This window comes from Crocuta crocuta, unplaced genomic scaffold, assembly GCF_008692635.1.
Source record: "Crocuta crocuta isolate KB4526 unplaced genomic scaffold, BGI_CrCroc_1.0 scaffold384, whole genome shotgun sequence".
Classification (NCBI taxonomy): domain Eukaryota; kingdom Metazoa; phylum Chordata; class Mammalia; order Carnivora; family Hyaenidae; genus Crocuta; species Crocuta crocuta.
The window spans coordinates 1,453,294-1,469,794 of NW_027532182.1; the positions used below are offsets into that span (position 1 = coordinate 1,453,294).

Genomic DNA, 16,501 nt, shown 5'->3' on the forward strand with positions numbered 1-16,501 from the left:
AAAGGAGTGAATCGGGAACCCAAATCAGGCTCTCGTGACCTCAGAAAATCCAGTGATGTGATTTGTCCTATTTTCTCTATTCATCTCTTTCTGAAATTACATGATTATTCTGAGGGAGAGGCTTTGTATCAAATCCCAAAAGTGTTTTTTCTTATAAAGTTATTTTCCTTATTAAGAGAACGAAAGATAGCAACCAGGTAATTTGGTTCTAAATGAAGATTATAGATTCAGAGATCTTCTTCAAATCAAAGGCTGAACTATACGTTTGCATAACAATTAAAGGAGAAACATTCCAGTTCACTTGAAGGTTTCATTTATTAGCACGCGGCCGATATTTTATTTGTAACACCCTGCTCTCCTTTGCAATCAGGGATTAATAACGTCCTTTCTTTCTCTTTGGTCTGGAATTACCTTTTCCTAGAAACCATAAATTCAGGAACAGAACACTATTGTTTTTCTTCTCTGAGAATTCAATCTCTAATACCATTCTTCACTTGAGAAAGCCATTCACTAATTTTATCTACTGACTTTTTTTTCTTTGTTGACAAAACTCTCCATCAAACCTAGACCCCAAGCCTCTGGAGAAACACTCAGTGAATTGAAATACAAACGTGACGTGAGCCCTAAAAAACTCAGCCATTGAGATGCTCTTCTTAAAATGCTGGGCCTCAACAGCACATCCGGGCAGAGCCCTGCTAGGGAAAGCGGCTTCTGCTGCCAGGAAAAGCAAAGAGAAACCACAAATTGCTACCAAACCACTCCCAAATGTTCTCATCTTTCCAGCAGCCCTGAAAAGATAAATTTCCCCAAGCCCTGGGGATCCGCACCATTTCACTCAAAATTTTCACAGGATCCTGAAGAAGGAGAAAAATATATGGCAGTCCGGAGCGGAGATCTAAGTGTCTCATTCTTTGCATCTTGCATTGGCTGTCGGCCTTCTTTTAGCTCCTTTTCATTTACGACCAGGCTCCATCCAAACAATATGTGATTGTGTCAGAGCAATGATACTCAGGGTCTTCCTGCCCAGGTTAGAAGTGCAATGGAAAAACCCCGCGTCAAAGCCAAAGGTTACACGTGATTGGGTTGATCTCACTACTAATTCCTAGGGAACATGTAGGAATTCACAGGGTTTGATACATGCAGGGTAGTCCCGGCCGTGCCCACTCGCCTCATCTTACCACCTCCCTAGGTGACACGGACCATGGGACTCCATCCCCAGCTACACGCCGCACCACCGTTCTCCTCATGCTTCCCACCGTGGCCTTGCCGGTTTCTAGAAGCGCCTCACACATGCCAGAAGCCCCGCTTCTCAACACCTTGGCACATGCTCTACTCCCTATCGGGAATGTTCTTCTCCACATCCCATTCTCCACCTGCTAGCCAACTGTGGGAGGCAAGCTTTCACCGCACCCTCCAGATGAAGCCAGCCACCCTTGCTAGCGGGTCTCACAGCACCCTGTGTTTTCCTTCCTAGTACTTCTCATGATTTCTCATTTCTGGGATTATGTGACCTAGAACAAGCACCAAGTCTATAGTGTTTCGGTCCTTTGCACACAGTAAGCACTCTACTCATTTTTGTTGATGAATGAATGACAGGCAGGTAAAAAATCGATAGACACAATTCTTGATTGAATTCGGGATCGAAGAGATTTTATTGACTAATATCCTGATATAGGATGTGAATGTGGAAGGCCCATTAAGTTTTGAGTAGGTGATGAGTTTGACAGCAGAAAATTCTAAAATCCCAAAGAACTGTAAAGATTCATATTCAAACCCCATACCCATAACTTCAGAGAATGTGTATTATGCTGGAAAGGAGGGGGTAAAATAGCTGTATATTTCCTACCTGTCCAGCTGAGCCTGGTCCCTTTTAATAAATCTAGCCCCCCACTCCATCTCAGCACACACACACACACACACACACACACACACGGGAAATGTATTTAAAAATCACTGCAAGCCAAGCCTAGCACTTTGTCTCAGAAATTTATTCAGACACCTCCCACTTACACAATCCCATTGCTCCTTGCTCTCAGACTTTTTGGTTTTTCTAACCCGTGGCCCCTATGTATTTCTGCCCACCCTTTCTTGTTATCAACCCCATTGTGCAGGTTTTTGGACTTATTTCTGATGCTGGATGTCAGCAGCATTGAAAGACTTCTCTTCTCCTCTCCACTCCTTGTAAGGTTTCTCATAATTGGTTCCCAGATCTCCAAGCTCCTCCTCCTGAAGAACAACTAAACAACGGTCATAACAGCGAACATTATTGACCATGTGCAATGGGTCAGACACCGTCTTCCATGCTGAACTCACATATGTATTACCACCCCCCATTTACAGAGAAGGCAACTGCAGAATAGAGATCGCATGTCACACTCAGGTCACAGTGTGCAAATTGAAAGAGATGGAATTTGAGCTCGGGCTGGGTCTTCTAACCACTACCTCTGTCTGCACAGTCAGCTTGATAGGCCTTTCTAAAATTCCACTTTTACCCTTTCACTCCTGGAAACATCAACATGAGTTTGATATTCACCAATGGGCAATAAGAAGCCAAATTATTAACCTCAGCATTTGAAATCCACCACCAACTGGCTTCACCTTGACTGGCCTTGTCTTGGCTGGCCTTGTCTTGGCTGGCCAACCTGACCTGTCATTGCAATAAAGGACTCATGTCGGGCAACAATTGGTCCTTCTCCAGGCCCTCCCTCTCCATGCTTAATCTTACGCACTTGCCAAGTTCTTGTAATATCCTACTTCCTTCCCATCCACCACCTCAAAGACTCTAAGTACCCTGTGAATGACAAGTTAACTGGAAATGCTAGCCTGCTTAGATTGCCCCTTGATCTCAATTCCTGTTGGAGTTGATGTGAGAGAAGAGAATGTGAGTCCACTACTCAATTACTCTTGAAAAAGTCCTCTTGATATGTAAGCCTGACCACTCCGAAGGAAGGTAAGAGTCTTACCTAAATGATATAGACTTTACTTACATTTTATGTATCATATGAAATACAAAATCTAAGTAAGATCTATATGATTTAGGCAAAACTCTTACTATACACATAGAAGTTTATGTGTGCATATACATTTTTTTCAGTGACCTCTGGCCAAAGACCACCAGGAACACAACAATACTTAAGCAAGTTGGACTTAATTGCTCTTTGAAATAAAAGAGAGTGTATAACATGGGGGAACTGTGGGGTATCTCACCTAGATAGTATTAGAAAGAACTTAGAGGATTGGGGCTTCTATTAGGTGATCTAGGGGAGGTTGCAAGAGGTGGGACTTTGTTCTGGATCATTTGTGCTGGATCAGGTAGTATCAGTAAGTGGAGGTAATTCTAGAACAGCTATCTTAACAAATTTTATCTAAAAGGAAGGAAGACTAGGTAAGGCTAAAACAGCACTTGGTAGAAGCAGCCAGTCACACATATTAACTGGAGAGGGAATAGTTGGTGTTTTTGTGGTTTGTATGGTGACCTTGCTTTTGTCTGTTCATTGACAGGATAATGTGGTCTTGTTGGTGTCTTGCTCTGTCACAGTCACAGAATGATCTTGACTGCTATTGACATCCTGTGAAATTACTGACCTTCAACAAGAGAGCACCACAGCCTAGCTGCGGGTGCTAGGCCGGCTCCTCAAGGCCTCGCCAATAGAATGTTCCATGTTGGCAGCTGCACGTGCATAAAAGACAAAAAAACTACTACAAAAGGAATCAGAACCAAACTGTTCTGGATGAAGCAGGAGTCTTCCCAGGCTCTCCTCAAATGCATTCCGAATGGACAAACATTTGTTCAGCATTCATATTCCATAGTTTGCAATGGCTTTCATTCTAGGTCAACCTAGGGGAAGCTGGAACTACGCAAAATTCCCTTCCTTATATGATTGCAGATGAGAGTGGGCACAAGAGGAACTTACATGAGGTCTGAAGAAGGAAGCGGAGCAGTACCTCCATGCTCAGAAAGCTGGTAGCGCACCAGTCACGGTGATAATTCACACACAATGTCACTCATCGACCAGCTCACCTTGCTGGGGGCTGAGGGGGACGGCACCCAGGCCCACCTGCTGGAAATCTTCTTCAAGCTTCTCTGAGTGTCCTGGATCAGATGTGTGTACAGCTACATGCAAAGGGTGCCAGCTTCTCCTGCAGGTCACTCACATCACTGAGGCGGGGGACGGCAAGGGACAACATGGGCTTCCCTTCGTCCTTGGAGGTCTCAGCTTGTCCTTGCTTGGCCAGCTTCCCAGCTGGCTTTCCTTCCCAACTGCTGGCCCTGTTGATTCCAGGTTCAACACCATATGCAAAAGGCAAGAGCCTCCCACAGTCTTCCCTGCCAGTGCCCACAACTCTATGTTTTCGTTACTATCCCTTATTCTATAAAACTCTTAGAAGCTCTGATTCTTTGGGGAAAAACAAAACAAAACAAAACAAAACAAAAACAAAAAAAGCCCCCTGACTGATGGGCCACTCCAGATTCCCAGCTGAGAAAGAGATCTCTCATCCTTAGAGCCCCATCTTAGGATATGAGGGTCATGTTATAAAGATATGGATGACATTCCTATGGTGCCAGATATGGCCAAGGGACAGGATGGTGTCTGACTCTCTTGTCCAGAACTAGAGATTTAGGTCAGTGTGGCAGAGTGCTTGCAGCCCATCAGGCCATGGTTGGGATGGGAAGATCTTGGGGGTGGTGGGGGTAGTTTAGAAATGACCATGGGGCTATTAACCAAGTACCCCGAGGCAGGGTTGTCAAGATTTCAGGCCAGGTTCACCTTCTGAGGGGATCAGAGTCATAGCTGAGATGACATAAATATGAACCAAATCTGAATGGCAGGGCAAAGGTGGAAAATTACACTAAGTAGTACAGAGGATGTCAGGAAAATAGGGAACTGATGGTCCAGGTGTGGGGGGAGGGTCAGGACAGAGAGAACGAGGTATGCACATGGGCAGCCACGTGGGATGTGCCCACAGAGGCACAGATACAGGCTCTATGGAGCTGTGTTCAGCTGGACAGCCAAGTCCCCACCAGGCATTACAGGCACCGAGCCATAAGCCATGTACTATGCTCAGCACTTCACATGGTACCTGACTTAATCATCACGGTCCCCACAAAAGATGGATTTTATCAAGTCAGACTAACAGTTGGTGAAACTGAGGTCACTAGGTTAGATGACTTGCCCAAGGTCACTTAGGAATGAAGTTGAAAAGCAGGAATTTGAATTTAGATTTCTTTGCTCAGACTCCCATTATACCTCTGAAAATCCAAGTTTTCTAGGCTTAGAAAAATAAAAGAAGACATAGACAAAATCTTTGAGCAACTTGGTAGAACTATCTGTTGAACCCAATGCCACAGCCCCAGTTAAGGTTTCAGATGGCTATGACCTCATGCCAAGCTCAGCTCCCCAGTTCCTGACCCACTGAGGCTAGGAGAGAATAACTAGCTTATTTTAACCACTAAGCATTAGATGCTTGTTACTCGGAAGTTGATAACTAATACATTGCTCTTAGATTAAGCCACGAGGAAGGAGGTGGGTGTGGATTACAGAAAGCCCTAAGAAAGCCCAACAAAATGATAAAAGTACTAGAAACGGTCTCCTGGCTCAGGAAATTACGTAAAGACACAGAGACAGTGAGGCAGGTTGGGAGACAAGGGTATCCTAACCTCTTGTGTTGGAGCTAAAGAGCTGAAGGTCGAGCTTTCTCTCCAGCAGATTGAGAAACAGTAATGTTCCTGTTTGGGTCTATAGGAAATGAATACCTTCTAGAGTTCTCTGCATCAACCCTGGGGTCTCAGCCCTCATGAAGTACAGAAAAGATCGAGATGTTCTTGCAAAGGCCCCAAGGGAAGAAGGGGAGGTCACTGAGAGCCTGGCAGGGTGTCTCCCAGAGAAGGCTGTCACTGTGGCAATGAGGCCGAGTGACCCAAACCAGGGCCAAAAGGGAGTCACCCCCACATCTCAGGAGTACCACGTCAGCAGGGAGGGCTGCTGGGCCCCAGGGAAGCAGAGAAAACAGCACAAGTTTCCGTGGTTACAGCTGTAGCACCTGAGATCAATGTCAGCAGATCGGCCAGGAGTGGGAAGGATCCACCACCCCCACCCAGAATCAGCAGGCACTCTGGAGTCCTATTGTGCCCCAGTGCTTAAAGTCATGTAGCCTCCCCGGCACCATCTTGGAGGGGAGGAGACTGGCCAGGAGAGCATGGAAGAAAGGAGAAAAGAGTGAATGTTACAGAAAAGATCCCTTCAGGGACTGAATTCGTTTTTTCCCCTCCAGTATCCAGTGGGGGCCAGGGAGGGTTTGAAAGGAAAATCACATCGGTTCTAGAAAAACAGTGGAGCTTCGCTGTCTTGGCACATCATAATCTAGTGTGATAAATAGGTGATTCCAGTTCAGATGCTATGAAAATATGTCATCAAGATTTATAGAAGTTCAAAGCAGAGCTTTGAGTTAGATCTAGAACATGAGAGCCAGAAGACACACTAGAAATCATCTAATCCCTGGTATTTTCCTCTGAGCCTTTTCTGATGGCCTCCATGTTGCTCCTCCTCCAGGCCATAACCCAGCAAATTCAGGGACTCGCATCAACTTTGCCATACGCATTGTTTTGAAATTATAAGTTGAGGATCTATTTTAAAGGGCTGTCATCAAGCCATCAGCCCTGACACATGTAGCTCAGACAAGCAGCATGCAGGAATGAGAGCCATAGCACCTTCGTTCTGTAGGTCAGAAGCCAACCGTCGTTTTATTAAAATATGGACAGGGGATTGAGAAGGAAAGAGCCACACTTTACAGTGACAATGTACACAAAAGCCAGAGCCACACCCAAGTTCCACTGTCCTGGGCTATCCCACAGGCGGGCCTTTGGAACTTGGTCTGGCTAGAGTCCTGGAAGAGACCTCATGAAACCCAGACTTCTTGGCCAACGCTCTCTCCACCAGAGCTGGCCATGACATTCACACCACCGTAGGGCAGGTGGGCAAAGCCACCGGGCTGGTGGAAGGCAGACCACTCCTTCGCTATTCGCATAGTCTTTTCAGAGGCAACTCTGTTCTTGCAAAGCAGCCACAGTGTCTTCCAAATGGTCTCAGGGGCCAGGAGGGCAGCGGTCTACCAAAAAGTGAGCTCTACTCACTCTCCACTGAGTTTCGATCCTGAAGTCAGAAGCCCTGGCCCAGCCAAATTCTCAGGCGGAATCAAACCTCAGGTCCACACTGTCTCAGGCAACACACGTAGAGATGGACTCACGAAAAGCATCTCAGTGGCGCTGAGGCTCATTTCATGTTCCTCTCGATCCAGTCTTTAAAAGGCAGCACCTTGCTGAAGGCCGTGTAGAGGCTGTGGCTGCATGTTTTGTCATAGCTCCAGCTGACCAGCCCCACCAGATGCCAGCGTGGCTCAGGGGACGCCCGGCCTGGAAAGGACACAGCGGCGATGCCTCCCGTCTCCGCCGTGCAGATATCAGAAGGGGCGGCGGGGTCGCGGCTGGCACAGAACATGTTGTCCGTGATGCTCACGGGGATGCCGTGGTTTTCGTGCTGCTCCTCACACAGCAGTGAGTCCACCACCCTGACCACCCCTGAGCGCAGCGTGTCGTTCTTGAAGCCCGGGCTTCGCGCATCTGCCAGGACGTTCCAGCCGGCCACGGTGATGCGGGACTCCTGGAAAGAGGTGCCGAGGTCCCGCGGGGCGGCGAGGCAGACCGGCTGGACGCGGGTGCTGACGCGGGCTTTGTCCAGGAGCTTCAGGACGGCGATGTCCGTGTCCAGCAGGATGGGGTCGTAGTTGGGATGCAGAATGACTGCAGAAATCTGCAAATGCAGGAAACGGACAGCAGTGGTGAGCCACGAGCTGCACCGTGAACAGGAGCAGGCAAGCCCTGGGGCTAAATTATCCCGAGAAAATGTCTCAGAGACACATGCAGTTCTTTGGAGATACTTTGCTTAAGGGGTCCTGGCCAACAACAGCTCTCTTTCGGGGCTTGCAAAGTGAAAAGCCCACTGCCGCCTGGCAGGTGGTGTTCACTAATAGGGTGGAAGAGGGGGCTGCAGACGACAATGTTGCACCCCCCATCTAAAATGGGTAGAGGCCACTTTGTTCCAGCTGACCACTGCCCAGCCAAAAGGGGGCAGCAGTCTCCCCTTGCCAGAGAACAGACTCCAGATCTTCATCTGAACCTCCTGATTTTTAAATGTTGGCACATAACTGGTTTTAAAAAAAAAATGTATGTTAGCACCACCTAAACACAAACCCCTAAGGGCTACTAGTGGGCAACCTCTGGCTCACCATATACATTTATCTGTAAGCTAGTAAAACAGAGCTACACCCAGAATGTTCCACAAGCCTTTTCCACAGTCTTCGCTGATTGTCCCAACCCTTGCTGGTCATTCTCTTTGATGGGAGCTTCTAGGAGCTTATATCTTACGCTCTAACATTTTGATGTTCACGTTCTATTACTTCAACTACATGTGGGCACATTTCCTCAGGGCTTCTCTTGTGTCAAACTAATCATAATATTCTGGTCTGTCACTTCCACTAGCCTGTGGACTCTTCGGGGCAAAACATGCCTTATGTATCTATTCTTATGTATCAGCTCTGTACCTGTTCCCTGTGACTGGCGTACTGTGGGAGATCAATAATGAATGGATAGATGGATAAGATGGGTGATAGATAGATAGATAGATAGATAGATGATAGATAGATAGATAGACGGACAGAGAGGGAGGTGGGTAGGTAGACAAAACAGAGGGAGGGAGGGAAAGAGGCAGATAAAGACAGATGAATATTATAAATTGATTAGGAGTATCTTGGATAAAATCCTTCTATGTCCTCAAAGCCTACCTAGTACAATGCCCTAAACACAATAGGTGATTAACTTTTGATGACCTCCATGATAGATGATATTTGTTACACTTTTATTTTGAAAACAAAAGGAAAAAAGACTCCCTAGTCTTTCTAGATGCCCCTTTCTGGTATCTGTCTATGTGAAATATTGGGTACCTGCTACATGCCAGGCTCTGGGCTGGCTGCTACAGTGCCAAGGCGTTGGCACGGACACAGCTACTGCTCTCCCAGTGTGGAGTTTACCGAGCCCAGTTCCCAGGTGACAGCCCGCTCTCACCCGCAGGCTCTGGATGGTCTTCTCATCCCGGTCATCGTCCCGGTAGAACTTCCCCAGGACGACTCTGAGGTCTGCTGTCTTGATCATGGTGACCTTCCCCAGGTCAGTCACACAGTGGGCAGCCACCACCACGGTGCGCTCGTTCACCAGGGCGCCGCTGCAGACCAGGAACCACGCGTCCTTGTGCAGGCTGCCGCCACCGTGCACCCCGCTGGCCCTCCTGTAGATGGCCGCCTGCCACGGCCAGCGCACCCCCTGGGTCTTTGGAGCAGTGATGTTCTCAGCTTTCCCACAGACTATGGAGAAAGCACTGGCTCAGTAAGATAAACTCCGACTTTCCCATCCAAAGGGGAATGTGTAGCTCAACCAAGGAAACACAAACCCGAAAGGTAAGCACTGTGTGCGTGATGAAGCATCTAAGCTGTTTTTCTTTTCCCACTAAACAGTAATCACCCACCTTGACATGGTTGGCTATAAGGTCTAGGGTTAAGATTGAAGGCTTTTGATCCCAGGCACTTACTATCAATAGGACTTGGGGGAAATTGCTTAATCTCTTAAAGCCTCAGTCTTCTTGCCTGCAAAATGGATACAGTAACCACACTTGTCTCATCCAATTCTTGAGGAGACTGGATGATCATGTATGTAAACAGTGAGACTCAAAATATCATGACTATCATTATAAACTTGACCACAAAGAATTAAGCCATCCCCAAAGAGGATGGGGAAGGCAGTTTACTATGTGCAAGACCCTGTTCCAGATACTTCCACATATTACTTCAGTAGTCATCATCATAACCTATGGGTAATTAATAGCTCATCACCTAATTAATAACAGTTACATACTCAGTACCAATGGATGAGCATGAAAATGGGCTCAGACAGGCTATCCAAGATGACATGCTTAGAAGCCTTCTAGGATTGTTAACCCTTTCCCCACTTGGGTGTTTAATGATGGTTCTCTCCCTTTTATCCAAGTAAACATAATAGAATTATCCACAAGGAAGTATGCTCCCTCCAAAAAAATTCATCTAAGATCGTTGGGCAAGAAGTCTTTTCCAAAAAGTCTGCAAGAGGGTTAATGGCTTTTCACAGGTAGCCATGGAAGCTGTAAGGGGCTCCAGCCCAAGGACAAGCCTTGACTCACTAGGGATGCAGGACGGGGCACGTCCGCTCCACTTCCCAGTCCTCAGGCACGTGCGGCGGCTGCTGCCCAGGCGGCGGTAGAAAGGCGACACACACTCGTACTGGAGCTGGGTGTGCAGGTGTTGGAACCCGGGAGGCAGGTCGCCAAAGGGAAGGGCTGGCTTCTTGGTGGGGGCACCCTGCAGTTTTTGCTTGCTGAAGGATGCTGAGTAGAGCTGATGTAATGGCGTCTCCCTGCATTGGGACCCATGGGCCCAGAGATATCAGGGCGAGAGACGGTCACGGTGGCCCCCGTAGTATCCACGCCAGGCCCCACATAGATATTTGGTTACAGCAGGAAAGAAAAGCTGTCTCATTCTTTCTCTCCGTCCTGCTTACCTCCCCCACCCTCTCACTTACACACACACACACACACACACACACACACACACTCCCCCTCTGCCACTGAGCAAATTCTCTTGCACATCTCAACCTTCATTCTGTTCATCCATCTCCATTTCTGGCATGTCTCCAGCTGCTAGGATTTTAACCAGAGGATAATATCTGGCATAATAGCTGCGATCCAAGGGTACGCTAGACATGCACACAGAGAAAAATTAACTGTGAAATTAAACAGGAAGGGAAGTTCAATTGAATGAGAGAAATCGAGGCGTCTTTTTTCCTCCAAACATTATCATAATGGGGCAACATTAGGAATTGACTTGAACTAAACTGTGTTGATACAGTAGTTTGATTTAGCAATCAGCATATATAATTAGGACACCTCAGAGAATAGAGCTTTCTCAGGGTACAGTGATTGGCAGAAACACAGAGCACTGGGTGTAAATGCGAAAAGGCCTTTCAAATGAGCACTTGAAGCGAAAGCCCCCAGAGAGCACTCAGGGGTTCTCTGGGGAGAGGCACACACATCGGAGAGCTTGCTTTCATCGGGTATCAGTGCTAACGATCGCTAAGTTAGAATTCCATTAGGAAACAATGTTTTTGTCTCTGTTTAATGAATGGGGAAAGGAAGCGCAGAGAGGGAAATAAGGGTACAGAAGGGCACACAGGAAGCTAAGATGGTACCCAAGGCAGCACTTAGCAGTTATGGTTCCCAACCTGGTGTCTATGCTGGGCTATTTGATATCATCTGAAGAAATCTATTTCAGGTGTCTATAGGGCACTTTGCTCAGAGAAAATATTCCACCCACACTGACTTCATTCAACAAATCTTTAGCCCAAGTTTTGTACAAGGTCTGCAGGTCAAGGAGCTTCTGAATTGGCAAACAAGCTCATCTTTTGGTCCATCTGTTGAAAGACTACGCTGCCTTTGGGGGTTCATGGGTGACTGGCTGCTGGAGACACGTAGGTCCATGTTCCAACAGCCTATCTTCCAGAAAGATCCTTAAAACCAAGATTTAGGCTTGCTTTTTCATCTACATGAGCTACCTGGCACCTTGTCACCTAACCTCCCATTATAATCACTTTAAAAATGCAAAGCCCAGCGGTCTTTTTTAATAGCTCAGGGGCTGCTCTGCAAGATGTCTCCTTGGAAAGAACAGGTCTATCCCTGTTAGTGGAGAATCTTGCTCCAGGTAGGTCATAGAGATCAGGAAAGGGGATGGAATTTGTATTCCACTGCCACTGTTCCCAAGGAAATGCCTTGCCTGCAAAGGGAAAGACAGAAATAGAAGGAAATATCCAGAGGAAGGGTGAGGGATTGAGGAGTATCCTGCCTTATGAATATTTCAGGTCACTTGGCTCTGGCCAGTTCTAGTCACTGGGATGCATTGTCACCATTCCTAAAAGCACTAGCTACCAGTGACAGGGGTTCATTTGGGCAAGCATTCTGCTAAAGTCTTTCTGTAGGGCTTAGTTAGAGCTTAGTGCCTAAGGGAGTAAACCCTGAAGACCCCAAAGACTATGAAGACCCTGGATTTGCATCCTGGGTCCACATTTTGCAATGTGACTTTGAGCAAGTTTACTGATTTCTCTGAGCCTCCGTTTACCTGTCCACAATAAAATTGGTAATAAAATCTACAATAAAATGGTAATAATAAGAATACCTACCTCAGAGGCTGTAATAAGGATTAAATGAACTAATACATGGAAGGCACTCAGAAGGGTAATTGGCACCTAGCACTCAATAATTGCTGGCTATCGAGGTTGCATTGAACCCATACAGTAATACCCAGAGACATATGTTATTGTGATTGTCCTCATTTTTCAAAAGAGGCAACTAAAGTCTTGTTAGCAAGTTTAGGAGCTTGCCCAAGAATACTAAATGCAGCCCTAAAGAAAGAACGAGGTCTTGAGCCATTGTTTGTCAATCGCATTCATTCAGTCAGTGTCCAGGGTGGTTATGTTTTCTTGGGTGCCTCCTGTGGAGCAAGTATTGTTCTTGGCAGGAGAACTCGGACATAAACAAAACACAAAATGCTCCAGTACTTGTAACTTTGACTTACTTCTTTTTGTGGGCTAGGTGGAGATAGAATTTGAACAAATGAAAAAATGGATGTGAGACAACAGGTAGGGACGAAACCAAGCCGAGGATGGAGTCATAGCAAATGCCAGAGAGTAGAGAAGTCGGCTCTGCAGTCTGGATGCCGGTGGCATCACTACCTTCATTGATTGGCTGATCGATCGATCGATTAGGTTGACGAAGGCTTAATTTTATATAAAGTGTAAGAAGAGAAAAGTTAAATAGTTGTTATTTTGGGGCGGTACTATTTTCAAAAGGACAGCCAAGGAAGGTCTCTCTGCCAGGTAAAAAGCTGAGGAAGGAGCTGAAGGAAGGGAGGCATGAAGCCTCCCTGAAATCCGGTGGAAGCAGGATCCAGACGGAGGTGGAAGGCTCAGAAGCGGCATCGTGCATAGAGGGTAGAGGAAAAGCCGGGCAGCCTGTGTGGCCGGAGTGGAGAGTGAGGAGAAGAATGGTAGGAGATGAGATGAAACAGTATTTCCTACAAAATGAGGCAGGAAATAATAATGGGCCTATTCCTTCCCCACTGGTGGCCTCCACTCTGGTCCTCCCTGGAGGAAGGCCGGGCAGGCAGATCTGAAAGCCTGCATCCCTCATCGGGGCTGATCATTTATCTTCAGTTCCTGGGTGCCACTGGAGGGCCTCATCTGGTTGATTTCTACAGAGAACATCTTCCTGAGTCCGGCAGGAAGGCCATCCCCATAGACGTTACTCTAGTAAACACACAGCAATTTCAGGAAGACTCAAGTACTAAAATCCACTTCCTCACACATCATCTTCAAGCCTCACTTCCCACCAACCACCCACTTTCCCACGACCCAGTGAACTGTATACCTGTTCCAGCAGTTGCTACCTCTTGGCCAAGGGCAGCTGGCTTATTAGCCTCCCTCTAATAGGCCCTGTTCTTTCCTGAGCAGTCAGCACTGAGTGTCCCTAAGGAACCCCAGAATGTCTTTGGCCAGACACAAGGCGAGAAAAGGAGCGGAAGGGGAAACATGCATTTGCCTTTAAAGCAGAGCCCAGGTGTTTCAACCTCACCTTGACTGAACCTGCATCGGAAGAACTTTGCGTCTCACCAGGTCTGAGGTCTTTGGTTCTCGGCAGGCTAGAACGAAGGAGACAACATTGCACATTCTTTGCCCATAGTAACTGCTCATATCATTCCATTCAGATTCATCCCTGTCTGTCTGCCCTTTCTGGACACCCCCAGAGCTCTCGGAGGGGAGGCACGCCGGCCAAGCTCAGACAGCTCCTTAGCAAAAGAGCATTCTGCCCTTCATCTAAATTGACGAGCCCCTCCGAAGAACCCACATGGAGCACGCACCTCTGAAAAGCCGCCCTACCTGGGTGCTGTGGAAGTCTGGAGGTCAACACACTGGCACTATCTGTTCACACAAATAGCATTAGTGACTTTGGCGGAAAATGGAGTCAAGGTCAAAATGAAGGTTCTAATATATAGCCCAACAGAAGGAACTACAAGGCTCTCCTTTAGGACCAGACGCCAGTGTCCACCATGGGTAGGTCTTGGGTAGCTGATTCAACCATGTCCTTTCTCTGAAATTGAGGCTCCTGGCGACCAGTTAAGGACACCTCAAAGCCCCACGTAATTTTGCTGAAGTGTCTCTTTCTTCACAAGTGAAAAGCAATCCCTCGTGGTCCACTTTCCCAATCAGGCAGCCAACATTCGTCTAATTAGCAAACTAGAGGACTTTGGTTGTTATTAATTCGTAAGAGAAGAGTTGACAAAAATCTCCAAGGACATATGTAACACCGTTTCCATACTTAATGAAATCAAGAATCAGAGTCTGTGCTGGCGGGGAGGAAGGTCGCTTCTGGCTAAAGTCTAAAGTGATTTATTCCTTTCACAAACCAATTCTCTTTTATTTCTTTTCCCAGGAGTTGGGTTGTTGACAAACACCCAGAAGGGAAAGTGGAGGATTAAGGCAATTATCTGGATAATCTAGGCCAAGGACATGCTTTTCTTCCTAGGAAACAGCCAGATGATTGTGACCTGCCCCTAAAACACAGGGGCTGTTGACCTGGTTCAGTAAGAAACTACCCATCGCCACTGCCAAGGGGAAGTTTCAAGCTTCTCTATACAAGGTTCCATTTTTTTCTGATCCCAAACCAACCTTTCCCATCTTCCTCTCAGATTCCTAGTTGGCCCCACTTTGAGTTTAGCATGATCCTTTCACTCCTGCGTATACTTCCTTGCTTTCCTTTATCTTATGACGGCAATACCGTCTCGACTTCTCTTCACCTCCGCCAACCCTTCCCAAACCCCCAGATCGGCTCTGCTCTGACTTGCGGTGTGCAACGGTCTCCACTTCCAGCAATATTGTGCGTTCCCTTCTCTGAACGTACACCGCTCATCTGCTTCCTCTAACTCTGCCTTGAATGCTCAAGGACTCGACATCTTGTTACAGATGTTTTTTGCTATGTTAACATCTTTTTTTTAAATGTTTGTTTACTTAAAGACAGACGGAGACAGTGCGAGCGGTGGAGGGGCAGAAAGAGGGAGGAAGAGACAGAATCCCAAGCAGGATCTGCGCTGCCAGTGTGGAGCCCAGTGAGGGGCTCGAACTCACAAACCATGAGATCATGACCTGAGCGGAAATCAAGAGCTGGATGCTTAAGCCTCAGAGCCACCCAGGCGCCCCCACTATGTTAACATTTTAAACCTCCTGCCACATAGGCTGCAAGAGATGGTGTGTCGTCTATTTTGTGCTTTTGTTTCCTGTGCTAACTTTGTATCTCATAGAGAGTAGGATAAACATGGCTGTATCGAAGCACATCGACTGCCTCAATTTTGTTCTTGGGTCTGCATCTCTAAAACAGTCCTGTCATCTTTCCTAAAACCACTCTGGTAACTATCTTAATCACAGCGGGAAGCTGTGATTAGGATAAGCAGGTCCTCTGGAGGTCCAGAAAAGGGGCAAAAGTTTTCAGAGATGGATTTCCACCTGGGAGTTATAGATGGCTCCAGGGAGAACCTAAGAGGGAAAGGCATTTTTCCCCCAGCGGCTCACAAACACGTATCGGAACCACTAAAAGGCCCGCAACTCCATCTATTCCTGTGACTTTCGCAAATACTTGGAAGTTACCTTTTATGCAGATTGGCTGTTTCCCCGACCACTCTCCACTCTCCTGGCAAGTTCTCTTCTCATTGCCACTAAGGACGTAGGAGTTGTTACAAAAGAAGGAAGCGACAGTGCCGATTTTTGCATAGCGCCCGTTGATCAGCCCGGGGCCTCCTGTTATCTTCTTGTACCCATTGACTGGCCCCCCAGGGTCTGAGCAGTTTCTTTCTTCAAGGACTAAAAGAGGAAATAAAAGGGGTTGGGGGAAAAGTTATCAAAAGTGTGAAGGATTCCATTTTAGAACCAAATCTTTTCACGTTTCGCTGAATTAAAAATGCACTGAGTGAAGCCTGCTAACGACGGTGCCCAGAGAAATCACCCAGAGAAAACCCGTAATAGAAAAGGCATGTGTTAGACATGTCGTCCCTTGTTTTAATGATTTATTCCTAAATTGAGAAGTATTTCATTCCATATATAAATAAATTTGACACCGCCACTGGCTCTCCTGTGATCTTGTTCATTTCTTTCTCAAACTGTGGGAGCCGGGCAGGCCCGGACAAAATAAACATTGCACCTAGATTTTATGACCAGTATACAGGGGTTATTGTTTTTCAATGTTGTTGTGCTGTCTCCTTCATTCCCTAAAGCTTGGCCAATTAAGCAAGACCATTCAGTTTCCTATTTGCGTTATACGCAGAA

At 46.9% G+C, this 16,501-nt stretch overlaps 1 protein-coding gene across 1 annotated transcript in view; it reads right to left on the reverse strand.

Moving 5' to 3' along the window:
• Window positions 1-6,710: 6,710 nt before the first annotated feature.
• The window catches only part of PAMR1 (peptidase domain containing associated with muscle regeneration 1), a 76,585-nt gene continuing 66,794 nt past the window's right edge, over window positions 6,711-16,501 (reverse strand). Inside the window, exons 7-11 of the mRNA XM_077777494.1 lie at window positions 15,827-16,039; window positions 13,761-13,827; window positions 10,263-10,495; window positions 9,119-9,414; window positions 6,711-7,808 (exon numbers count right to left, since the gene is read on the reverse strand). Coding sequence (XP_077633620.1) covers window positions 7,272-7,808; window positions 9,119-9,414; window positions 10,263-10,495; window positions 13,761-13,827; window positions 15,827-16,039 — 1,346 coding nt within the window. The 3' untranslated portion in view covers window positions 6,711-7,271. The remainder of the gene's footprint in view (window positions 7,809-9,118; window positions 9,415-10,262; window positions 10,496-13,760; window positions 13,828-15,826; window positions 16,040-16,501) is intronic.